The sequence below is a fragment of the Lycorma delicatula genome, chromosome 1, assembly GCF_047948215.1.
Source record: "Lycorma delicatula isolate Av1 chromosome 1, ASM4794821v1, whole genome shotgun sequence".
NCBI classification, from domain to species: domain Eukaryota; kingdom Metazoa; phylum Arthropoda; class Insecta; order Hemiptera; family Fulgoridae; genus Lycorma; species Lycorma delicatula.
This window is the reverse complement of record NC_134455.1, coordinates 137,390,898-137,418,517: the sequence shown is the minus strand read 5'-3', so window position 1 is coordinate 137,418,517 and position 27,620 is coordinate 137,390,898. Positions and strand designations below refer to the sequence as shown.

Sequence of the window (27,620 nt, the reverse complement as noted above, 5' to 3'; positions counted from 1 at the left end):
GGTCCAAGGTGATGGTACCAGAGGCAACTGGAATTTTGTCCATCAGGAAGGCTGGGGACCAAATAGAAATAAGCATGAAAAAAGAAAAGGATACCTCGGGAGCCTTTAGGCAAGCAATATCCTCTGTCATAAAGGAGGGTAGCGTCCATCCGAAAACCAAGACCCCTTTGAAGGGGTCTTCGTTTTCCGGTATTGTTAGTATTGTCTTGGTATTACTTCCGGGTCCATTGTTAGGTATTGCTTCAGAGGATGAGATAAATGATTTGTAGTGTGTATGAAAATGCCATGCCTAACCAGGAATCAAACCCAAGACCTGGGAATGGTGTCCTGCAGGGTGGACCTTGTAGACCCACCAAAGCAGTGCTTACCCTGCCTCAAGATGAGGCATGTAGTGAGGTTTTGCAAGGGTGAAAACAGAGCAGGGGCTTTTTTCAACTGTGGAGAGGGGAGAAGGGCATCGGGTGGCTGACTGCACACTTAAGTAAGTTCTCGACATGTAACACAGAGAGGTATTGCACTGGTGAAACATCATGCCCTAAAGGGGCAAAAAAAGAAACTAACAAAGCCCTCATTAAGGAGAATGAAAGACTGAACCGCGGAAGGACCGGGCAGTCCCAGACTTGATTAGAATTGTACAATTCAATATGACCCATTCTAGGTTGGCACAAGATATGTTGACTGTTCATGTATCAGGGGCGGGTGTGGACATACCCCTTTCTCTGAGCCATATGTTCCTCATCTGGGCTTGGACTGGATTGTTTTGGAGTATGGTGGGGCAGCACTCTGGTTGTACCTCTGCTGATGCATGATGCTCATACAGGGGTTTTGTGGAGTGTATTACACTCACAGTAATGAGTGATATGTTGTGCTACATATCGCCCAACATTCAGATAGAAAGCTACAAGGAAATCCTGATAAACATCTCTAGGGACCTTCTTAAACATCAGCCGGTGCTTTTAACCAGTGATTTGCTGGTTGAATGCTTGGGTGACAGCCTGGGGCTTGTCAACAACGAACACACATCGTAGATTAGTTATGGATTTAGTCGCAGCACTTGATATGGTATGCCTTAATGAAGATGTTTATACCTACAGGAGAGGTACGTTGGGGTCCATTGTGGACTTTAATGTTTGCCACACAGGAGGTGGTTGTAAAGATTATGAAGTGTCAGGTCTCTGAGGAGTACATGGACAGTGATCACCAACCGGTTCTGATGACAATCTCGGGTAACAGCCAGGACAGAGGTGTTTCGCTCGCGTTCATGGGCTGGAGTGTTAAGGATTTTGACCTCGAGTACTTTAGCTGAGGTGCTCGAATTTCTTGGTATACATGATGCAAACACGGCAGAGGAAAAGGCTCATCACCTTGCAGGTTGTTTGGATGAGACCTGCATGGGTTTACCCCAGAAATATAGCAGACCGGGACTTCCCCTGACTTATTGGTGGAGTCCAGACATAGCCAGAAAACATATGGAATGCCATAAGGTCCATACCAAGGCGAATGACTCAGGCGTACCTGCACCCTCTGAGATCTATATAAGTGACACACTATAGGGAGTGCAGGAAGGAGCTTGCTTCATTTAGACTCATTTGAGTCTAAATGAAGAGCCTGGAAGCAACTCATTTTGGAGGTGGAATATTATCTGTAGGGGAGGCTATATAGGATCTTAGTTTGGAGGACCTTAAGACCTAGGGTACCTGTAACCCGAGACCCAGATGAAGTGCAGCATATCATAGAAGGGCTATTCCCCCAAGGAGAAGAGTTAGCGATGGATGACAGGGAAGAGACAGAACCTCCGCCTTCCTTCACCAATGAGGATTTCATGGCAGTGACATCAAGAATTCCATTGAATAAGGCGCCAGGACTGGAGTGGCTCCCAAATCTTGTGTAAAGGTGGCAGCTTGGGCTGAGCAGGATGTCTACCTGGAAACGTACAATATCTGCCTCACTGAAGGCGTATTTCCAGACAGGTGGAAAAAACACCAATTGGTGCTTGCCAAGATATTGAAGTGAATGAAACAACAACGCATATCAAGAGCTGTGGAGAAGGCAGGTGGACTCTCTGTGCAACAATTTGGCTTTCATGTGGGTAGATCCGCCTTGGATGCTGTGGCAGGTGTGTGCGAGATGGCAAGGAGGTCTACTAGAAGTGGTGGAAGCAGGATGGGTGTCCTGGTGATCCTTGATGTGAAAAATGCATTTATAATTGCATTTCTCACACTACAATAATGCGTTCCTGGGGTGCTTTTGATGTCCAGGAGTATTTGATAAGAATGGTATGGTCGTATTTCACTGGGCATAAGCTGATATGTCAGATGCAGTGCGGACTAGTTGAATGATGTCTAGATAGAGAAGTGCCACAGGGGTCGGTCCTTGGACCGACCCTCTGCAATGTCGTTTATGTCACGGGTGTTTCGGGTCACACTGCCTCATGGAATAGCCTTATTTGGATGTGAAGATGATCTTGCTATGGTGATTCATGCTAATACTTGGCGGGAGGCTGCCAGTAAAATTCATGACTTCTTCTCCGTAATGCCTGGATGGCTGGTGTTGAGGTGGAACTTGCACCAGAAAAAACTGAGGCAGTGGTCATTTCCTCTGCAAAAAGAAGGCTCATACTGATGTTAGAGTTGGAAGACAGGAAGATAGTCACAAGGCCAGCAATTATCTTGGGATATGGAACGATTTCAGACTTAGATTTGGAGTCCATGCCATCGAGGCAAGCAGGAAGATGGAAAGGGTGCTGCTGCAGTTGGTTGCCAGCTTCCTTCCAAACAGGGGCGGCCCACTTCAGTAATGTAGGAGGTTGCTAATCGGAGTGACATACTCTACTCTATTGCATGGAGCCAAGCTGTGGGCAGGAGTGGCCGAGCATGGTAAAGATAGAAGGAAATTGGAGTGCTTTCACAGAAGGTGTTGTCTTTGTTTGATCTCTGCTTCGGACAGTTTCCTTACAGGCAGTGAAGTGCTGGCAGGACGTATGCCCATTGATTTGGTTTGACACAAAGAAAGAGGTTAAGAGAGCAAAATCATTTATTATCTTATGAAAGGAAGCACGTAATTGAGCTTATACATGATGAGTTGATGGCAAAGTGGCAGAAGAGATGGGACCACAGCATTAAGGACCAATTTATAATAGGAAATTTGAAGAGTTGGTGTGGAAGGTCAGATGGCTCACTGGGATATAGCCTTACTCAATTCCTGGCAGGCCATGGCAGCCTCAGAGCTTACCTTTATATGTTTGGACTGGACTCTTCAGACATGTATCCTGAGTGTGAGGTGGCGGAGACTCCAGAGTACATCTGTTTTTGCTGCCCACACTTTGAGGAAGAACAAGGGAAATGACATACAAACTGGGCCACCCGTGCATTTTTAGGCTGGATGAAACTCAGCTGATCCTGATGAAGGGTACAGAAGACTGGAAAGCTATTGAGGATTTTGCTATAAAAGTTATGGAAAAGCTACATGCAGCTCAGGAGTTCTGTGCAAGAAGGAGACACCAAAGGGTGCTGAGCCAGACAGGCCTGCGGCTGAGTGCCTATGGGGTCTCCTGAACACATGGTCGCCTTGGCGTGATGAAGCTGTGGGCACTCCATTTTGGTGTCTGATGGCGTGCTCATCGCTTCGGAGAACATCAGAACCATATTTGTAAGTGCTGTTTTGTGTCCTTTTTGTTGGGTGTGCTTGTCTGTAAGTTGTGTAATAAGTTGTGTGTGTGTGATGATCGGCTATGTCTGCTATGGGTGTTTATTGTGGCTGGTGGGTTGCTGTGTTCTCTTCTTCTTGATGAGTTGTATTGTGTGATTTATGTGTTGGTGGCTGTTGAATGGATGTGGGACGTGATGGAATCAGTGTGGGGTTTTGTTGTGCCTTTTGTGGCCATTTTACTTGCGGTTGTCTTGTGTGTTGTTGTGATGCATTGTCTTTGGGGGGTGTGTGTTTTGGTGCTACTTTATTGTTAGTGGTGTCTGATTGTGTGTGTGGGGGATTCCCCCTTCCTGAAGTAATGCCACTTAAGCGGTTTCCAGGAGGGGTGGTTAGCCTGGAGTGGAGGTTTAATCAGTAGTGTGCAGGTATACATACACATTTAATAACTTCTTGCGGAATCTGTTAGCAAGCCTGACACTGCCTTCATGCCTGTAAATGGGGGTTTCTCCACTTCGTTAACAAAAAAAAAGATAAGATGTGTAGTGGAATCTACATGACTAATATAACTTCCTTCAGGAAAATAGCCACATCTTCACATCCTCTACCCTCAGTCTGATGACTGCATCAAGGAAAAGTACATTAGAAAAAGAAATCAATTATGCTCCCTATGGGTAAACTATTTGGTAAATTTAAACAGAAATATCCTAATCATAAAATTGGTAATTTGGTAATTTTCATCCTCTAAAAACAGAAGCCTATTATGCCAAACAATGAAACAATGCACTACACTATGTGACAGTCATGTAACTCAGAAGGATTTCTCCGAGACCGGTAACAAAAATTTTGCTTGTCACTGACGTAGCCATTCAAACGAAAACAGACCTCATTCAACATCCAAAGATTGTGAATGAACTCATCATAACTTCACAAGCATTTGTTTACAGAACTGTCATCAAATTAGGAGATTGTCAGGTTCGTAGAACTGCAACTAGTGCAAATGGTAATGTAATCCGGATACAATACCCTATGAATGCATAAAACCTGATCTGTAGACATGCCACCTGCTGATGAATGGATGTGAATGTTTTGTAAGTGTACCTTGAACATTTCTATATTTTGTAATATACAAATCCTTTCCACGCTGCCTGTAGGCTTCTTTTTTAATGTTGAACCTGTTTTGTTAAAAATTGCATACCACACGTTTATTGTTCACATGAATTCTAAATTAAAATGATGGTAAAATAATCCCTGCGTCTGAATCCTTAACTAACACTATTTTTGTAAAGCACCTTAATGGCAGAAGTGTGTTCTGATGACTGCTCTTTCAAAATTCCCAGATTCTATGAGACACTGACACTGTATTATCATGCAAAAATAATTTTTCAAAAACTCTGATTGCAGTGTGGCACATTAAAATGCAATCAGAAAAAATTCACTACTACTTAAAAACTAATTTAAATAACAAATCATTAAAACATAAGTTTTGCATCGATTATATCTATAAGCTAAATTATAGGATTTAAATATAAAAAACTAAAATAAAAATATATCTTACTGGTTCTTGTTTTATGGGAAACTCCTCTACTTTAACAGATTCAATCTGCACATAGCCAGTTGTAGCCGATGATACATCATCATTCTCAAAATGGAGTGAATCACCTTCTGATGGTGAGGAATGTGATATAAAATCATCCTGAAAAAAAAAAACACTTGACCAAACGAAACAAAAAATAAATTGCAATTTCAATGCAAATGAAATTTCATAAGCTTATACATGGATACATATTACTTCTGTCAACAAAAAAACAAATAATTTTTTTATAATCCGTTGAGATATTGAATGAAAAAAACGTGAAACAAAAATTCCAAAACATATGACAAATGTATAAGACATATGACCAGGGATTGCAATAAAGTATGTTTTAAATTAATATGAAAATATTCAACAATAAAACAAAAGAATCTGAAAACAAAGCACAAAAAATGGAGAAAATGAATAAATATTAAATATACAATTACCAAATTATGCACAGTAATAAATTTTTGCAACATAATATTATGACAATGCTCACATGTAAGTTTATAAACTTTCAAATGAACATACATTAAGATAGATACACAAAAAGAAAGTATTTAAAAATCACATTTAAATTAAAAATCCTAATACTTCCGTGTTTATATTTATGAATTTATACCTCAGCTAGAGAAAGTCATTTATTCCTAAGAAATAATATCTTAAATAGATAAATCTTTTATTCCCATCAGTATGTTAACACATTAAATAAATCATGGATGGACCAAGGGAAAATGCAGTAAAAATATTGATCACAGTGCATCACAAAATAAGATAAAAAAAAAATACAAAAATTGATGTAATTAAAGGTCATATTAATTATTTATAAAATATTAACATATTAAATAATATTTAAGTAAATATGTGCATTATAAATATAAAAAAGTAACAACAAAACACAATTAAGAAAATAATAAGAATTATTTGAGCACACGTTCATCATGTTCTTGTACAAAATGCAGAAAATTTAGGGGTTTTTAATTAGAATAATTTAAAATTTCATGGATAGTAATACTGGTCATTCAAAAGGATATTTAATAGTAATTTTAATATATTAGTGGAAAGATCTTTTAAATAGTTCAGTAATTTATTAAAAATGGTAATAGAAATATAAACTTCTAAATAAATACACCACCATATTTATGCATGCAAACAATGATCTGACAGTACATTTTCATAACTTGGAAACTCATTCTGACTTTCTGAAGGCTCTCATATACTTCAGATGGGAATATACAAAAGCACAATAAATATAATAATGACAAGCTTAGCATTTTATTAAGGAACTTAAAAACAATGTTGCAAACTAAAAAAATTAGTTCATCTCAAGAGAATCTGTCGTCTAATTAAACAGAAATTTCACTTAGGGTGCAACAGAAAAACTACTGTTATCATTAATGGGAATTCTACCCATGTAATAAGCAATGTTAATATACCTGAAAAGAACACAACAAACACTTTATTCATACTTAAAAGTTGAATGGTTATTTTTTGGATCTACTGCATCCTTACTTATCAAAGCTGACAACATATCCTAATCATACATAAGCCAAATCTTACAGAAAGTACCTTACATCATGCTTCTGTTCTCATTTTTTAAATAAATACGTAGGTTATATTGAAAAGAACATCCCAAAATTATTTATTTACCATTTTCTTTCAAATCAAGAGAATTTCTGGTCAGTTATCTGGAGACCACCTATTTTTTTTTTTACTTTTCCTCCCTTTTTTTTACAAAAACTACCATTACAACAAATTAATTTAACTTAAACTTAAAATCAAAAAACATTTATTTGTAATGAAATAATAATTATCTAAGATAATATTATCAATAAAAATAAATAATGCCGATAAAACCACAATACATGACAAAGAGCATAGTGTCCAGATAACAGACAAGTACCAATTTTCTTTTATAAATCCAGAAGATTATTAAAAATAATCCAGATTGATTATTAAAAATAATCAATAAAGTCCAGTGTTTGACAGTAAAAATAAAGTATTATCTCAGAATTCTTTCGGACAACATTGATTTTCATGAAAATTTGTAATTAAGCTTATCTAACCCTCTGCTTTAAAAGTTATACGTTACTGATGTGTGCTTTTTGTTTTTTGGGGGAGGAAAACTACCTCTTGTAAAAAAAACTCAAAAACCATAACATGTTTTATAGATTGAAATCATGTTTAAATTAATATGTATAATAAACATTCTTTTATGTTTTGGAATATCATTTATGATGTTTTACTATGTTTCAACCCTTAGAAACCACCCTTTATGATGAAATTAAAAAAAAATTAGTTTTCAACAGTTTGAAATGTTTTAATGGTGCATGAATAATGAATTAAAATCTCTTTCCTGTTTATAAAATAATTTATGATGTATTGCAACGTTTCAACCCTTATGAAAAAATTGTTAAAACTTATAGATATGCTTTGTAGCTCAAAATCATTTAAATGCATAAATATTGTTCCATATACTGAAACATAATTTATGATGTGTTACAACGTTGCAACCCTTATAATCCACCCAAACAACAAAAAAAAAAAAATAGTTTTCAACAGCTTAAAATGTTTTAATGATGCAATCACAATGAATTAATTATAAACTTTTTATAGTTATTAATATAATTTATTGCAATGAATATATTGCAACTGTCGAGAATATGAAAATTTACATGCTCCAAAAATTTCACCAAAAAAATGTGATTTGTTTTTCAACGATAACTTCCTTAATTTTTAAGTTATCATATTGCTCAAAAAACCATTTTGCAGGGAATTTCAAGGGTTACAAGGTATGTAAACTTCAGATTCCTTGAGCCCTTAATTTCTGAAATTTTTGAGTTTAAAAAGCTTCGGGAAGGTGGTCCTTGAACTCAAATGCAAACTTATAACGGTGATATCTCAATCAATTTTTATTGTACTGAAATAATAAGAGAAACAAAATTTTCAGTAAAAACTACTAAATTTTTATACTGTAGCATTTTTTACGTATTTTCTTTACTTTTTGAATTTTGTGAAAAAATTTTTTTAAGAAATTTCAAAACATTTTTCTAATTTGAATCATCCTTTTTTTTTAAATCTGGGCATTCCAAACTTCAAGAATATATTGTTAGTACTTAAACAAAGTTAACTGTAAAAGGATTATGTTCAATTCCAATTCTTGCAGAAAGGTCATTTGTTTCATTGCTGATTTTTTATCCAAAAATATGAGACAACCATTTTATTTTCATCATAACTCCGTTAGTTTTCATGCTAATGACTTTTACCAAAGCTACTTTTAAAGGTCTTTTCAAATACTTTGAAAAATATCCCATAAACTTTCCTCAAAAAAATTTTCCGTTTGTACCAAATACATTGAGTTGCTTACATTGCTTGCACCTGGCTTGAGAAAGTAAATTGTTGCATTAGTCGAATTTAATCGATTTAATAAAACCAAAAGATCAATCAATATCTTGGCCAACAACGACAGTTTTTTTTTTTTATTCAGCGACTCCTGTTGCTGCCTTTATAACTTTTTTTTTTTTTTTGGCGATTTCTATTGGCGTATTAATAATTAATGAATCAGCATCTTTTTCTGCTTGTTTAATTGTATATCCTTCAAATCTAAATGCTTTTGACAACTCTTTTTATTAATTCATTCTTATTTTTATCATTTGACAAAAATTTCTCTTATAAAAATGCGCGGTTCAATATTAAAAAAGGAACACTCAAAAGAATTTTTTCTCCTTAAGCGTTCAGCTGTTTTAGTTACGATACAGTTGAGTTTTCATTATCAGCCTCATTGTTTGGATAACCATCAAATACTCTACAGTTATTGTCTGCATAACGATTGCGTACAAAAGACAAATATTTTCTAGTGATCACTTCAATGGTATCATTTTTTAGCCAAACAACTTTGTGTTAACAGAAATCCACCATCAATAGCATTTACTATATTTTTGGTAATTGGTAAAGCTTCAGTGCTAGTAAACATGATGAAACAGTGGCAATTTAATGTTTTTTCGGAAGCAGTTTTCTGTAAAAAGTAATAGCGGAAATGGAGCTGCACACCCACTGACTTCTCTTGTTTAGATCCTTTGGTACACAAAGTTACTTGACTTAGACATTTATAGTAATGCTGTACAAAAATAAAGTTTCAAGTCAAACAATGAAACACAGATGATTCTTTTGTATTTTTTTCTGTACAATTGAATGGTGTAATCAGTTTTTGAATATTTTTGAAAATTTAAATAAATTATCAACAATTACTGAAAAATTCAATGTTGCAAGTCATTTCATGTTTTTTTTTTTTTTTCATTTTTAAGCATGTTTTTGAATTGTGATTGTAGATTTTTTTTATTTTACCAAAAAGTATATGTTAAAACAAAAAAAAATGAGCACCAGCAGAACTGTACGATGATTTTTCTAAATAGTTTTTTTTTAAAAAAAAGAAAGTGTTTTGGACCGGAAAAAATGAATATCTCAGAATGTCTTGATTATTTTTATCTAAAATAATTTGTGGTTATTTAAGCCACAGAAAGGTATAATTTCCTCAAGTTTTGTCAAAAAAATTATTTTTACGGAAATGTAAAATAAAAACTAAAAAAAAACGACTTTTCGCATTTTTCTTGGACAATTTGAGGTCATGTATATAAGTGAAATCTTGACAAGTTGTAGATTTTTTCATGATCTAGAACTTTTGTATTTGATAGAGGCCACATAACAAACGTAATTCACAAGGATGTGGCACACAGTTAAGCGGCAGTCACTTCTTATGCATAGTGGTGCATTTTCCGCTGACATCAAGTACCTGTGAGTGGCTCTCCTATGTCCTATCCGTAATTGGCAGAAGACCACTTCCTCAAGGTGGATTTTCCTGTGGATGGAATCCCATGGTAACACAGTACCTTTGATATGATGAAGTTTGTTGTATACTGGGGCAATCCAGTCATCTTGCCACTTAGTGCGAAGTGTGTTTTACGCAGTCAATAAAGTAGGATGTAGTAACATGAGCAGTGAAAAAGAGATGACTATATGCGGCTTTAGCAACAGAATCTGCACATTCATTACCTGGAATCCCCACATGACTAGGGATCCAGTAGAAACTCATGTGTGTGTTAAAAAGGTTCAACTCAGTGATTGCGTTGTAGATTTCGATGACGATTGGATGTCTGGAATAAATGTTTTCTAACGCTTAGAGAGCACTACAAGAACCCTGCAAATAAGGATATTTCAGTACTTAGGGTTAATGATATTCAGAGCCTTATCCTTATCCTTAGTGGATAGTTTGGCAGCAAACACACTTGTAACCAGGTAGACCTAACACATAAGTTATATCATTGACAACAAATATGCAACCAACAGTATTGTTCTGTTTCGATCCACCAGTGTATACTACTGCATCCGAGTTTATCTTGGAGAGAATTTGCTGGAAGATGCCAGGTGATTTGGATAACTTTAAAATTTTTTTGATGAAGTCTTAATAATGTTATTAAATCTCTTACTAGTCAGTATTATGATGTAGTTATTGTTTAACTGAATAGTGTTTGAATATTTATGCTAGTATGTTAGGATTAATAGACAGTCAATAATAATTTGCAGATTTAATTTTTTATAATAAGTTGTGCGGTTTTTTATTCATTTTGTTTCACTTTATTCATAATAGTTCTTGCACTTTGTATTATTAGTAATTGTTTACTTGTTTCTTTGGGTTCAGTAAATGAACTAGAAAATTCTGAAATTTTTTATGTAAGAATAATATAATTTCTTCAGTACTTCCTGATTCTTCTTTACTAAAAAATGTTAAAATGATTCTACAAAATGGTCCAAGTGGCAGTACAAAGTATTATTTCAGATGTAAAGAAAATTAAACATTTGGATACACCAACATAAATTAGGTATGAGGGCCCATCTTTGGGACATAACAGAACAATGGCCACCAATTGGAATTGTTGTCCATTTATTTAAATGGGAAGGAAGTCTTGTGATGTATCAAAACAGATTGAAATTTTACCAGGAATTAATTTCTGCAATCAGATTTCACATATCTGTTATGGTGTAGGAGTTATTGGTATCCAAAAGTTTGAATATCTTATTCTTTTGCGGGTGATATACAATAGCTTTGATGAAGGAAGAGCGAATTGACATGATACTGATGTCTGGTGAATGAAACAATCAAGTCGTTGCAGCAGATTTCAACAGGTGCCACCCAGAGACCACCAATTTTGCATAACACTGTTGCACGTCTCATATCCAAATTCAAGGAAACTGGAAATGTGTCCGACAGGCAACGTAGTGGTCATCCCAAATCTTCCACTGATGAGACAACCTCAACAATGGTCTTGGCTACTACCTTTGTAAGGAGCCCACAACCCACCACTCAACATTTTGCAAATAAAATGAGTGTTAGTTGTTCCTCCATTCTGCATATTCTTCATAGCAACAAATGGTATCCATTTAAGGTACAAATGCTGCAAAAACTTTCTGAGAATGATCCAGACAGATGTGTCGAGTTCTGAACATGGGCATTATGTCAATATCAGAACAACCCTACATTCCCACAGAGAATCCTCTTCAGTGACAAGGCAATGTTTTATGTCAGTGGCAAGGTGAACCAGCAGAATTACCAATATTGGTGTGATGGAAATCCCCACTGGATCGACCCATCCAATGTTGTTAGAGATGTTGAAATTATGGTGTTGTGGGATATGAGGTTCCATGTGGTTGGACCAATCTTCATCAATGGAACTCTTAATTCTGAGCAGTACTTGGACATGCTGAGAGACACTGTCTTTCCTTCCCTTTTAAATGAAATCGGAACATTCCCTTTGTTTTTCAACAAGATGATACTCCACCACACTTTGGGCTAAATGTTCGTCAGTGGTTCGATGTCCAGTTGTCTGGGCAATGGATTGGTCGGCGTGGCCCAGTGGAATGGCCACCAAGATCACAGCTATGGACTTTTATTTGTGGGGGCATCTGAAGCAACTTGTTTAAGCAGAGAAGATTGGTGATGTTCACAGTCTGCAACAAAGAATTACACTGTGCTGCTTGGAAATCACACCAGAAGTGCATCTGTGAGTGTCTACTGACTGAATTGAGAGACTGGAGTTATGCATTCAACAAAAAGTTCAACATATTGAACACATCATGCAGCCCTCCAGTGTCCATTTTGGATACAATAATTCCTACACCGTAACAGTTATGTGAAATCTGGTTGCACAAATGAATTCCTGGTAAAATTTCAATCTGTTTTGTATGTCATATGATCCCCTTCCCAATAAAATAAATGGTGATTGAAATGATAGCCATTGTTGTGTTACGCCCCAAAGGTTGGTCCTCATACCTAATTTACATTGGTGTATCCAAATGTTTCATTTTCTTTACAATTTCTAAAATAACAGACTGTACTGTGACTTTTGGACCACCTGTATTTATTTTTGTGAAAATATACGACATAATTCTACAAAAAATTCTGACATTCTTGCCTTCCTTGACTAATGAATTTTAGTTCTCAAAAATTTTAAATGAATTTTCCCAAAAATCAACATTTCACAAAAAGAGATTTGAAAATTCAATTAAAAATTCCATATGCTTTCAATGCATTATACTTGCTTTTTATATACGATTGATTTATATATTTGCTTTTATATACAATTAATTTTATAGATTATCTCTTCAAAAAGCTACATTATAATTAAATTTCATTTAACTGTAAAACTTTCAAACCTAAATATCTGAAATATCGGATCAGGTTTCATCATTAAAATGTTATAATATTCTTGAATTTTCTGTCGATTAAATTATTCTTATTCATTTTGCTCTACATTCAATTTTAACACTTTTCAAATTTTATAGAACAATAAAGAAAATTAGTTTAATTGGATAAAAATAATATGAATGAAAATTTTTATTTTCATATTAGTAGTACGGAAATAGGCATACGAGCGCAAATCCAAGATGGCGGACAGCCGCCATCTTAGAATGACGTCACGAAATCAAGATGGCTGTAGTCGGCCATATTGGATTGTGACGTTAGTAGCGCTCGTAGCCTATCAGAGTTGCCACCTTGATTTTTTTGTCAGTGTTGCCAACGTAGTTATATATTTTGATTTGAATTATTGAAGTAAGATTTTGTAGGTTGGTAGCAGTGCTGAACCGCTGTTATTTGTGAAGACAGAGTTGAGCGGTAGAATTTAAAAAAATGTGAATAATATTTGAAGTGAAAAACAAATTTGGATCGGCTAGATTTCAAACCGTGGACGGTTGGTAGTGTGTGTGAGTAGTTGATTGACGCCTACGGTTCGGCTACGTCGATGGGTAGGTAGAGTGAGTGAAATTTGTTCTACATGAGGGGTGAAATGATTTTTTTGAATCTTTTTTATTGTTAGTGTCTGTAACCGCCGCAGTGATCGCTGACGTTGAGTTTTAACGTCATATCAGTCAGCAGTGTGTGTGTGTGTGTGTGAATAAAAATTTAGACGTACCTCGAGAACAATCCTGGTCGTCAAAACGATCGCACCGAGGCGGCGTCTGCGCGTGCGTGCGTCGAAGGTGTGACGCGTAATGTTTACCGTGCGGCGTTTCGCGCCAATAGTGCCACCCCCCGTCGCGACCAATCGCGGCATTGGAATTCAAAACGGCGCATGCGCACTGCAGAGCGAATACGAATTCTAAAAAACATTAATCAACTGTTTTTTTTATTTTGTCAATGGTTGAAACATTATCTACCGAGAAAAAACTACCAAGTCAGTTGTAACCGGTTGATTCAAGTTTTGTTTAGGGGGAATAAGTAAGCAGAACCTCGCGCGATATCATCATTCGCAATCTATCATTTAATGCGATTACATTGTCTGCTGCGAGATCATTATCTCTTAAATCTGTTCATAAATTACCAGGTGTGATTTCTTCATAATTAGGAAGTTAAGTTGAAATAACTTTCAAACAAAATAAAATGAAAAAAATATATAATTGTATAAAATAATAATTATTAAAAATTTATTACATATAAAAAAATGAAAAAAATTATTTACATTTTTTCCACCACCTGAAACACAGAAATAAAAAATAATTAACATCTTTCTGTGTTAAAAAACAATCTTACAATATATTTTTATTTGTTTCAAATATAACCAGAAATGGCATCACTGGCGGTTATCCGTGCAATAAACGACAATGATCCGTCTTCGATGGGACCCGTCTGACGTTGATGAACTATACGTTCACTTACCCCTTCTACGGTATCAGACGAACCTCCTGAACCGTTTAGAAAAAGAAGACAGGCGTTTTGACGGCAACGTGAAATGGTAACTATATAAATATGTTATTAAAATTACTATTCATTATGTATACAAAGATGGTATTTGTTATTAACAATTTCTTTTTCATCTACAAAGAAAAAAAAATTAATATGAACTAATATTTCTTTTCGTTTCTACACAAGTATGTTGCGGTAAATGTCGAACTTATGAAGCAGACGAATCTCGAAGACAATGGAAACGACGTTAACAAATCTGTATTTGTACGGTAAAACCAGGACGGTGATCAACCTGGATAAAACCCAACGTCGTCGATGAACTTTAGATCGAGTCGACAGAGAAAATCGTGGAGACGCTGACAAAGTACATCAACAACAGCAGTGGATGGGTAATGAGTAAAATAATTTTTGTAATTTAAAAATTATTCATTACCGTCCGCTGCACGGAGGCTCTACGTCGTTTATAAATACTCTAAAAACTTGTGAATAGAAAGGCAATAATTAATGTAAAAAATCCGCATGACGAAAAATGTTTCCTTTGGTCCGTATCAGCATACCGTGACGACCAACAAGGTCGTCACCAACGTCAGGGATGGTATGCTAGACACGAAAATGAAATTAACATGACCGGGATATATCCAGTAAAAGTAACATGATCGCTTCGAGGTGTTAAACCCCCACATAAAGCATCAATATCTACGGCTATCAGGAAAATAACGATAGTGTGTACCCGGTACGTGTTAGCGAAACCCGCGATCGTACCCACTGCATACACCTATTGCTGCTTGCAGGGGAGACGATAAATTACATTATTGTCTTATTAACACCAAACATGGTAAAAACGGGCTATCTTGTCTCCTTTCGGGTCTCACAAAGGCTCATTGCAGCGGTCAATACATTCCATATTGCCAGCACAGTTTCAGTTAATCAGATCCACTAGTGGCTAAATAAAATTTAGAAACATCTGATGGAATGTAAGAGACACGTGCGCACAAAAATAAGGTTACCCGATCCCGGTAACGAAAAGGAATAAGTGATGAAGTTCAGAGACTACTCGTCCACACTACGCGTTTCGTATGCGGTGTATGCAAATTTTTAAACATTTGTACATCCGATGGACACTGTCACGCCTAAACCCAACACTACTTTTACCGATAACGTAGCCCATCATCTTCCGTCCGATTACGCATACGTGATCGTCGACGAGGAAGGGAAAATTTACGAAGGTCCTGTAATCTACCAAGCTACAACTGATAATGAAAATACCGTTTAACAGATGCTTGATGAATTGCTCGCTCACGCCGATAGATTGCATAAGATTACGATTACCGAAAAAGCGATGGTGATGACGCCCGAAGACAGGGAAACATATTTCAAAGGGCTACCGAGTATTTTCTTTGTCATTGCGAGTGGAACGACGATCGTGTACATCATCACTCGTATATCACAAGGCGGTATCTTGGTGCATGTCATATTCCGGTATTTTTTCATAACCTAAGAATTGCACGATGGCCACAAGGATTATCCTTTGGCACCAGAACGATTAGAACCAACCGGTATGTTGTCCCCCTATTTGAAGGACGTAAAGAGACGTCCCGTAAAGAAATTAATGACAACATTGTACGACAAACAACTATACGTTTTACATTTCAGAAACCAAAAGTTGTACTGGACTCGGACTGAAAGTGAAAAACGTTCAGTTCTGGAATTCTCCCAATCACCATGGCTTAAACCGTACATCGGCTTCAATACTCAAAAGCGTGCACAAGAACGAAACAGTTTTGAAAAGGACTTTTTACGTTGAGGAACAACGCGATGTACTGCAAGTCCTTGGAAAACGTACGAAACAGAATAGACTTCGAAGCGGTTACTAACGAACGTAAACTGGAATGATTGAAAAACAGAGAGTTAAGGCTTGGTGTGTCTATATCCCGGTGGTGGTCAGGGTAAGTCTGAAGAAAACAGAAATATTCCTAAATTGTCCGATCTACATCGGATTTACCGGATTGGATATTAGCAAAATGATCATGTACGAATTCCACTATGAATACACGATGGAAAAGTACGATCATAATATAAATCTTCTAATGACCGATACGGACAGTCTGATGTATCATATTGTGACTGATAATATTTACAAATATATTTTTCACAATATCGATCGGTTCGATACTTCAATTACCCCCGCGATCACGTATGTTTCAGTAATGCCAATAAGAAACGACTTGGTAAATTCAAAGACGAGAAGAATGGATAATCTATTCGTGAATTTGTCAGAATTCGTGATAAGATGTATAGCATTCTCGATTTTTACAAGAATGTTGCAAAGGGTATTCCTAGAGTATCTATTGCAAATTATCTTAGATATGATCTGTACAGTCGTTTAAATGATTCAGTTACGTTTACAAGCGCGTACGGAATCATAAGCACTTTACACACATATTTTCTATTAATAAGTCAGAAATCTTTTTCGCCTTACGACGATAAACGTTACATATTAGAAAATAAAATCAACACAGTTCCATATGGACATTACAGTATAAACAAAAAGAAATGTAAACTCCCACCCATCAATGACGATAATACTCCCAAAAACAGACCATGAACCGTAAACGAAGTCCCAATAGCTCACAACCATCACTACTGTTAATTTTTTATCATGCGGATATATGTATTGCCTTTTTTTATTTTAAATGAAAAAATTATTTTAAAAAACCATTGTGTATGTAACAATACAAAGTTAATTATTTTAACTGAAAAAAATGTGTGTAATATAAAATAAATTATATCCATTAAAATTTCATTTTACTTTTTTTTAAAAATCTCTAACATAAATCTGTATTTACTTACATGACTGATGCATCATCGTCGAATGCGGCGGTAGTCCGTCGCCTCTGTACATAAGGCGCACATCATGGTGTAAATCTGTAGTTTATGAAAACAAGTCTCGATATACTCATGAACATAATTCACCAGTTCGAGAGATACTGGGTCCACCATGAAGACGGGACACTATCTTCTATCGCTGGTGAGTTGCGGTCATCAGCTTCATCAGACTGTCTGATTAGCTCCCTCTTCACGCCGGGATTCACCATCCTCGTCCGCCTCCCGCAAAACCCTTCTTATGGTTACTAAACGCGGGCGACGAGGCATCAGCGATGGACTACTTTCATCGCCGCTCACTGTCCGACGCTGACACACTTTCATATGACGTCGACATCCTTGACTTCAACTACTGGTTCCATCACTCTCGTCGATACAATCACCTTTGTCGCCGCCGTCGTCAATGATTACATTGTCATCCTCCACCAATGGAAGTTGATGATTGCTGTCAGCGGAACGTGGTGGCGAGAGAAAGTCGATCTATCAGATGCAGCGGCAACCTCCTCATTACGATCACCAGTAGCTGCATCTTCATAATGTTGTAGACGATCGACCAACAACGCAGCACGTTTCGTCGTCATGTTACAGCACATCAGGTCAACGGTCGCGTGTACTACCTCCTCCCAATAAAAAGAGTTCCTTAGAATGCGTTCTTTGATCTCTAGATCGTGGAACGCATTCATCAGTTATTGAATGTCGTGAGCTGCACTTTGTAAAAGATCGAATGATTATGAGACCGTCACCGTTCACGTAGAATTGTAGAGAGAATGATATATGCCAAATACGATACATATATATATTATAATGTTATCATTTAACTTTTAATTGGCACTGTGATGACGACTGTGTGGGTTTGTTAAAACTAATCAATTCTTAGTATATGCATTATTAATTGTATCGTTATAACAAACGTACGGTTTTTTTATCAACTACGTTTTTTAGTTTATACAGCTTTAATTGCAAATATGATAACATAAAACACAATACATTCTCCTTGTGTGTAACCACAATAAGAATGAAATAATTTTATTTACAGAAAGATAATTTAATCGCAATTAAAATAAATTGGGTTATGCAGTTTTAATTGTAAATGTGATAACATAAAATAACTTTTCCTTGAATGCAACCACTATAATAATAAAAATCATTATCACCGAGAGAGAAATACGGCATACGATAATAAAAAAAGTAATTCCATTAAAAAAAGTCGAGCCTTTATATATTTATTTAAGAGATAAAAAAAATTTTCGCAACTTTAATTTTACTTCTTTCTTGCATTAACACTCGATCATAATGGATCGTACTGTTTACATAGAGTACATACATTTTATAAGGTTACTAGAAATAAATAAAAGGTATATACACCGCTATGGCCACATATGAATAATCCTTCAAAAACCCCACTGAGCCTAGCTATGAAAGGGTTCAGGTAGGAAAGTATTGGCGATATGGTCAGATGTGGGTATTGCCGAATACGCTTGTGCAGGTGGGAAGAAACAGATCATCCATATCTGGAACATTTACGGTATATGCCATCAGTTCGTTTTTCTGTTAACCTTATAAAAAATATTAAACTGTCCTTTTCAGGGCCAACAAACCGTCCCCAAATCGATCACACATTAAATCTTTAACAGATCTATACATGTGTGCAGATAGGCTAATCATGTATCATTGTTATCGATACGGCCGTTGCCGAGGCCGGGATACAAGTGGTGAGGCGGGTAAAAAAAAAAGAAATAAAGATCCTTTTCTTCCTCCTATTCCTTTCCAAACACAATGAGTACTATAAATAAATATCCTATTCAAACACACACACGAAATACAATCAGTACAAAAATCAACGTCAAAACGTCAATAGCAAAAGAGCTATAAGAGTCGGGCGCGTCGAAACTACCCCAAGAGACGCGTTGAATTGAAAGGAATTTCAGACCTGTATCAAGCTGACCTTGTAGAGATGTTATCGTATGCTAAATCCAACAAAGGTTATCGATACATACTGACGATGAGAAAATGGTTTTTCTAAACTGGCGATCGGTGTAGCGGTGAAAAATAAAAATTGGCAAGGTACTTAAACCTATATTGGAAAAATATCCGATGCGACATTTTCAAACCGATTCGGGCAAGTTTTACAATCCGGCGGGGAAAAGGTTATTGGCTTCGTACCAATATAAATCACTATTCTACACATTCGAATAAAAAAGCTTCGATCGTCGAACGCTGTAACCGAACTCTGAAAACAATAATTTGGAGAAAATTTACCGAACCGGGTACGTACAAGTGGTTGGATTTACTTCCGAAATTGATCGTTAAATATAACGGTACCCGCCATCGCACTATCAGTATGAAACCTAAAGATGTAAATAAGAGAAACGAATCTGTCGTTTTAAGACGACTCAACACGGTACTGTATCCAAAGCCTACATTACCGAAATTTGAAGTCGGCGATCAAGTACGAAAAAGCAAATTTAAAAAACCTTCGTCAAAAAATACTTGCTGAATATTAAAGATGAGGTGGTGAGTAATAAAATTTACGGTAAAGAGCTCGCTAAAACTAACGTTAAAAATAACTTGTATTTAGTCGGGAAAGTTTACAAAGAAAAGGCGATAAATTATTTGTAAAGTGGCCAGGGTTCGACGGACTACACAACAGTTGGATAAATAAGGCGGATTTAATACGGTGAACTGGTCAGTCATGAACATCAGGTTAGAACGTCAACAGGTCGGTAGTATTACGCTGCAAATTTTTGACGAATATACAGGAGCCAAGTGTGATGAGGGAAAACACCGCCGTCATGGTCCTCCTCCACCGAATACAATTCGATCTTTATCTGTGAACAGTCTAATTGCGGAAAAAAAAATGTTCTATTCAACTTGTTTTCACCCGACGGCTTAAGGTTAAGAAATATTTACGTGTTTTCTAAATCGCTGTACCAACCGAAATATAAATGTCTAGAAGTGATGACTGGTAACCGGTATTTGGTTATTTTGCCTATTCTGAAAACGATCATGTGATGACGCCCGACGAACCGGAACCGAATTATCGACAATGTAGCCATCGAAAAGCAAAATAATATTCGAAAATACTTTCCAATAGGACGTCACAACATCGATAGCTTTTATCTCAGACATATTCCAACGCCGGCAAGCACTTCGTACGGGACAACGCCAACCTTCTTCTTGTATTCAAACTGGACGATCTCAATTTACGTCACATCCATCAAGATCACGTAAATACAGATATGAAATTCGATCGGTTTAAAACTCTGTGCAGTGTAAACCTGTACTCCAAATAAATAAGCGATCGTCAAAAATGTAACGGCAACTATGTTTGTCGTAAAGTAAACTACTGTGAAAATAAAGACCGTCGATGTTGGCGTCACGTGAAAAGAATGAATTGTGGCTATACTTTGGTTGTGTTGATGATTACTAGCGAAGGCAAAATATTCAACATACGTACACGGTTAAAATTGTTAGAATGCGACAAGTACGAGTTGCCTATTGATTTGGTGATTTACGATAAGAACATGTTTAACACGACTATTCGACACAAATGGAACTTTATTTCGAGATTTACACCCGCTCCGCTCGTGTACAAAAAACCTTTGTTGGAACTTCGAAACTGACATGCATCTATGAACTACACAAACATTTACATGCACATGTCGGAATATAGTAGTTGTCTAGGAGGAAGATGCTGTATAGTGATAACAGAACTTCTTCTGATAAGATCGTTCAAAACGTTGTACCGCTTAGCGTTATCATATGGTAGAAAATGTATCGTGGACACTACTTAAGGAGTGCAATTTACCGACGAAGTACCGGAAACATTACCGATTCGACGGAGAATTACCGTTCGACATCGTAAACAGGGCTCAGGCGCTCTTTTCCGATGAGTTTCTCAACGACGCGCTATCTACATTGCGGTTATACGCTGATGTGTTCGGATTGAGGTACAACGATCGACGCGAACTGTTTGAAATCCAAAACAAAAATTTTCTGCGAAAATAGTGCGAATATGCAGGCGCTAAACCGGACGAATTTTGGTTGTTGAAAAGATATCTGTTGAATTTACATTCGGAAGGTGATCGTCATACGAGCAGACGACTTTCCGTTCGGTACTTGACAAAGGTAGCAAAACGAGATACCTCAATGGTTGTGGATATTGCACTGTGGTTTGGAAACGTAAAAAAAGCTGTTGTCTTTAAAGACACAAACACAATATTGTTTATACCGTATATTGATCAGGGTGTGACCCAATATTACCGAAATTGTGCAATACCAATACACATCCGGTGACAATGAATGTTTCGTTAATCAATGTTATACGTTTCTTACACAGAACAAAAAAAAAATACAGTGTTCCTTAGATCGGTCAAATATAGATGGTGATGTAATCGACCTTTTTCCGATCATTCGTAACCATGATGTCGAACAAGAATGAGGTCGATTCGTCGTCGTCTGCGAAGTTGGTAATAGAAAATCGATAAAATACGAGATTCGATTAAAACAAAACATCGCGCTATTACGCAAAAAATGACGGAATTGGTGGAAGTTAGGGAAAAGCGTTTTACGGCTATTGTCAATCCACTTCGCGATTTTAATAAGACGTTTAAGAAAATACGATGATGTTAAAAAAGAAACAAAACAGGAAAAAGTGATGGATATAAAGGAAGAGGCTATTAGTATCTAATCCAACGGTACTACATCAACTATTTATGAAAACTGTTTAGTACTACACAAACGAGTTTGTCAAACCTGTAGACCCGCAGTCAGAAAGCACCGGGTTTTCGGGTAAATCATTACTTAAATCAAGCCGTAACCGTAAAGAGAATCGACAACGTGTACGAAGTGAAAAACGTTAACGATCGGTGGATGATTGGAAAAAGAGGTTGTGTTCAAAGAAAATACAATTGTTATCGATAAAAAAGGTAATAAAAAAACCGACGGCTTGTATCAGTTAACGTTTTTTAATGAACCCCATGATTATACGGAATAGATTTGCACGACTAAAAGAAAATGTTGGAATATACAGAAGCGAATAAGTCAAAGTACCGATCGTATAATCTTCAGTAAACCTAAAAAATACAATACTATTAATAAAGAACTGTTTCCTCGGAAGCGATACGGGAGTCAAAAACAACGAAAGTCCAAAACAGGAACAGGACTGCTTATGAAGGCGAAGAAAACGGTTAAACCAGATTACGTTTACTGGGACGATACGGACGAACTTTGCGATAGACTGCGTCTATTGGTGGCTTCAAGGCGCGCTGGTCATACTGGTCATAATAACGAAATAGTTTTCATCATAGAAGAACTGCAAGAAGGCGAATAGACTCTGAAGATGATTATCGACAAGTTCGGACGTTGTCGCGTTGGGGTGCACGCGTCACCACCCAACAACCAACTCGAATTGTTAAAACGTTCGACAAAACCGCCGACGGGAATTTCGATATCAAAAAACGACGTTTGTGCAATGTTGGAACGCCAGTTGATGATGACGGTGGTACATTTGGTTACAGTAAGGAAATGCACGTAAAGCAAAATGATTTGAATAATAAATACTTACCATCAGTTTTCCCTCATATGACAACGGACTCCCTTTTGGAAATAAGCGACTATGTAAAGTTGGTGATCTATTGAAACGACAGCCGTCGTTTCAATAGATCACCACAAACCTTGTGGATTAAAAGAAGATAATTGACGCTAGAGCTTGCGTTATCTCTAACGCTGATATATCTAAAAATAGCTCCGATTTCGCTACAAAGTCCTACGTAGACGAGATGAAATTACATCAATGAAAATTAATGATTATTATTAAAAACACCAAGACATCTAAAAAATCGACCTATCTCGCGACTAAGGAATATGTCAATGAACATCTATTTAAATTTTACAATTTCTAATAAACGTCAACGTCAAAACTTACAAACACTTTCATCAAAAAGTTCTAATGGAATTATTGAACAATGACAGAATTTACCAAAGCGATTCTGCACTCACATCTAAATTGTAAAGATAAAAAGGAGGAAGAGGAGGATGTGACTAAATATATTGCGCGTCATCCAGTCATTGAACCAAACACAAATAAGACAATGATAAAGGAGGATTTGAACTAAATGTTACGTCTACCGATCCCCAATTCAAAAACAGATACGACAACGACGAAGAAGGTAAATTAGGATGCGAATAAAAATATGATAAATTCTCCGATCTCGGAATTAAAAAACAGATACGACAAAGACGGAAAATGTGAATAAAAATATGGCACGACCACCGATCACGGATCCAATGTAAGTTAATGGAAGATTGTAAACAGGTTCATTGTCTGTCTACTATGGCACGAGTGAGATCAAAACGTCCTGTTCGAAAGGGTAAAGTGAGAAGATCTAAATGAATAGCCAGTCTTTAACAAGGCGGTGGACTGTTACCAACTCTAACAGCAGGAGCTGCAGAGGTGTTAGGATCTTATATTCGTGATAAAGCATTAAAAGGCGTCAAAAAGGTGGTGGGTAAAATTGTAAACAAAGGAATCGATTTATTGCCGGTAGTTACATATTCCGGGATGTCAGTACTGCGGACCGGGAACAAATTAAAAAAACGATTAAAGAGAGGTGATCCCGGTATAAAAGAGTTGGACGCAGCTTGTAAAGAACACGATATCGCATACGCTACGTACAGCGATAATGAAAACAGAGCGGCTGCAATAACGCTTAGAAAAGAGTTAAAGCTAAGGATTCCAGTAACGCAGAAAAGGCTACTGCATTGGCGGTTAGAGACGCGATTAAGTTAAAAGCAACGTTTGGCGGTGGAAGAGTAAAAGACGATCAAAAAAGAATATAAAACGTCTTGTTAAAATGATGAAAAGAAAAGCAGACACTGAGTATGTTATAGAAAACGAGAACGGATGGTGGGCAATTTTGATAGTTTCGGTAATTTGCGTCCACTTAACGAATTGATGCGTTATTTCCATTCGATTTGATTATAAATTTTAATTATAAAGCAAGACTGGGTATAAACACGATTATCTGCGGACATTTTGTCTTGAATTTCTCAATCGTGGTTCGTCAGCCTACAAGTAAACATCATGTTCTGCATAAGTGGAAATACATCGTTATTAATCGCTAAATTCTTTCCGCCATTGGATTTGTCTGATGGCGATTGAAAAGTGATAAACCTAACCACATATAACTCGATTCCGAATGTCGAAGAGGGAATCAACAACACAATAATTGCCGTTTAAAAGAAACCTCAAAAAACGATAAAGCTGACACTACCGACCGGATAGTACGAAGTGGATGATATCGCTAAACGGTTGAGTGATGAACTCAAAGAAAAACACAAAATAGATTTACTTATGCGACCGAATAACTATACGTTAAAATGCGAATTTAAATGCAGTGCTGTGATGTATGTCATCAAGAGATATTTTGGCACCGCTGTTGGGGTTTGATAAAACTAATGTAGCGGCGAATATATGGCAAGAGTCATCGAATCCGGTTGCCATTAACAACGTGAACACCGTAAAAGTCGAATGCAACATTAAACGAGGCTCCTATACGAACGGATCAGGAAACTTGTTACACGAATTTACGCTATGCGTACCGCCTAGTGTCCGAATAATTGAATTGCCGAAGAATATAATATATCTACTAGTAAATACAGAGCTTAGACGAGATCGCTATAAAGATTACCGATCAGGACGAAAAACTGATAAATTTCCGCGGTGAAACCGTAACGGTGAGATTGCATTTACAAAGAAAACCAAAATAATAGTAAAACCGACCGATGGGGATAATATACAATAGCGGTGATAGTAGTAGCGAAAAGATACGCAAACTGATCAGTCGACGTGCAAACACCAAAGCGTTAATATCGCGTAACGTGTTCTTTCTTCAAAAGCTTGGATTTACAGTTGTGGTGAACCGTAATGGCAGCAATAGGAGCGAATATGTTGGACATCGCTAAAAGTGTTTCTTTCGACAACACGATCACCCAGTAAGAATATCACACTGATCTACCGTACGCTTCGTCGACTTACAACAACGATAAAATCCGGATACCGATACACCAACAGGATGTGTACATGTTACCGCATAAAAGCTATTTGATAATCGAAGGTACGCTAACTATTAGGGCAGGTGATAAAAAGGCAACAGAATCGTAATTAACAAACAACGCGATACCATTTCTCTTCGAGGAGATACGATACAGGATAAACGGAATGGAGATGTGTCGTGTAAAAAGTCAGGAATAACGACAACGATAAAGAATATCCTATCGTTCCGTAAAAGTGAAAATATTTTGGAAAATTTCGGGTGGAAGTTCAATGCGTCGAATAAATTCGATTTGGATGAAAACACGGGAAGATTTTGCTTCTACATACCGCTACGTATGATGGGTTTTGCCGAAGACTACAAACACATATTGAACGTCAAACAAGAATTGGTTTTGCTTAGATCTTCCAACGACGTGAACTCACTAGTATCTTCCAAAGAGGCACCCAATTCAAAGTTGAAAGTGGCTAAGGTAGCGTGGAAAATTCCGTATGTTCATGTTGCCGATACGATGCAATTGTTGAAAGTAGTAGAACGAGGCAGACCGCTATCGATAGCTTCTCGTAAATGGCAAATCCACGAATATCCGGCTCTATCACAACCATACATTCGTGGACGGTAGACATGTGCGCAAACGGAGAAACCGAGATATGTGATATTCGGTATACAGACGGGCAGAAAAGATAAAGCTACAAAGTCACTGACACTCTTCGATATGTGCGAATTCGTAAACGTTTGCCTGTATTTGAATTCGCAATACTATCCGTACGACAATCTACTGGGTGATGTGAATATGATGTATGAAATGTTCGCCAGCTTTCGGTCCGGTTATTACAACATACCGGAGAACGAGTGTCACGCTTACAGTTTGGTTGATTTCAAGAGTAGTGTACCATTAATAGTCATCGACTGTTCCAGTCATAATGAACCGCTTAAAACAGGAACCGTAGATGAACATATCGATTTCGAAACCAAAAAAAATATACCAGCCCACACGACCGCCTACTCGCCTACTGTCTCATTGTACATGATCGCATCTTCACATACACACCTCTTACGGGAATAGTGAAAAAAGTTATGTAATGCGGGAGGTATTTAAAATCGTTCAATTAGGAGGACGAGAAGAAAAAAACAAACACTGAAAACATAGCAACAGTTTACGAAATGTTGTTAAAATTCGGTGTATTTAAAACGGGTATTGCAGTTGGTATAATTGTAACACAATTAATAGGCAAGTTTTCGCATAGAACGTATGCAACGATGAAACCGATACGATGTAGTGGTTTATTCTACACCGTCACTGGTTAACATTCCGTTAGTATGGTTAATTCATCAACCGTGGAAGCGTTGCCGATTTTTTACAACACTACCGTATCATCAACTTCAAAAAAGTCTGCTGATACCGTTAGAAACATCACAGCATCATTACCTTCAGAAAAAGCAATGATGTCCCCAACGGTTAACGTCGCTAATACGAGTTTCTCATTACCTACCGTAACTTTAAAGGATAATATTGACAAAATCGGATTGAAGAAAACCGTAGTGAATGTCACATCATCATTACCTTTAGCGAAGACACCAGTGTTAACAATAGTAAACGCTACTAATATCTCATTACCTAACATAATGTTACATGTATATAATGATGATGATGACTATGATGGATTTCTAGATGAGGAAGAAAAAGTGGAGGGGGTAACCCCCTCCAACACCACAATGGTTTAGAAAAAGGTTGTCAGACGATGCACATCAACAGTTGAGTCAGTCATGGAGGGAGGACTGATGAGTTCATCAGACGATCGTCAGTTGTTACCGATCGCTGAGGAGACGTTACATAACGATATCGTCGATCAGTATTCATTGAGTCATAGGAAAAAAAAGAACATCTTCGAAACCATTGACAACAAAAAACCGCGGTGAACAGAAAAAAGAAACCGCGTGGTAAACCGTACGAACGATCATCATCGTCGTCGGATGAAAACACAAAAAAAAAGTTGAAAAAAAATAATAGTAAGAAGACGGCACCGACAAAAAGGAACAACGAGAAAAAAGACAAACAATCGTGCATTACACTACTGGTGTTAGATAACGGCGAATTAGCCAAACACAGTATTTATTATTCGTTCGATGACGTATACGAATCTTTATACGACCGTACGCAGTAAATATTTGGTACGTTTATAGTGGTAGGGGGTATCCCCACCACAATCGTAATTACGTCTAACCT

The 27,620-nt window shown here is 36.9% G+C and overlaps 1 protein-coding gene across 5 annotated transcripts in view; it reads right to left on the bottom strand.

Annotated features, from left to right (window-relative positions):
* The window catches only part of LOC142322800 (uncharacterized), a 77,840-nt gene that overhangs the window by 25,153 nt on the left and 25,067 nt on the right, over nt 1-27,620 (bottom strand). For all 5 annotated transcript variants that reach the window (XM_075361894.1, XM_075361889.1, XM_075361878.1 and 2 more), the window contains exon 4: nt 5,204-5,341. In XM_075361894.1, the coding sequence (XP_075218009.1) occupies nt 5,204-5,341 (138 nt within the window). The remainder of the gene's footprint in view (nt 1-5,203; nt 5,342-27,620) is intronic.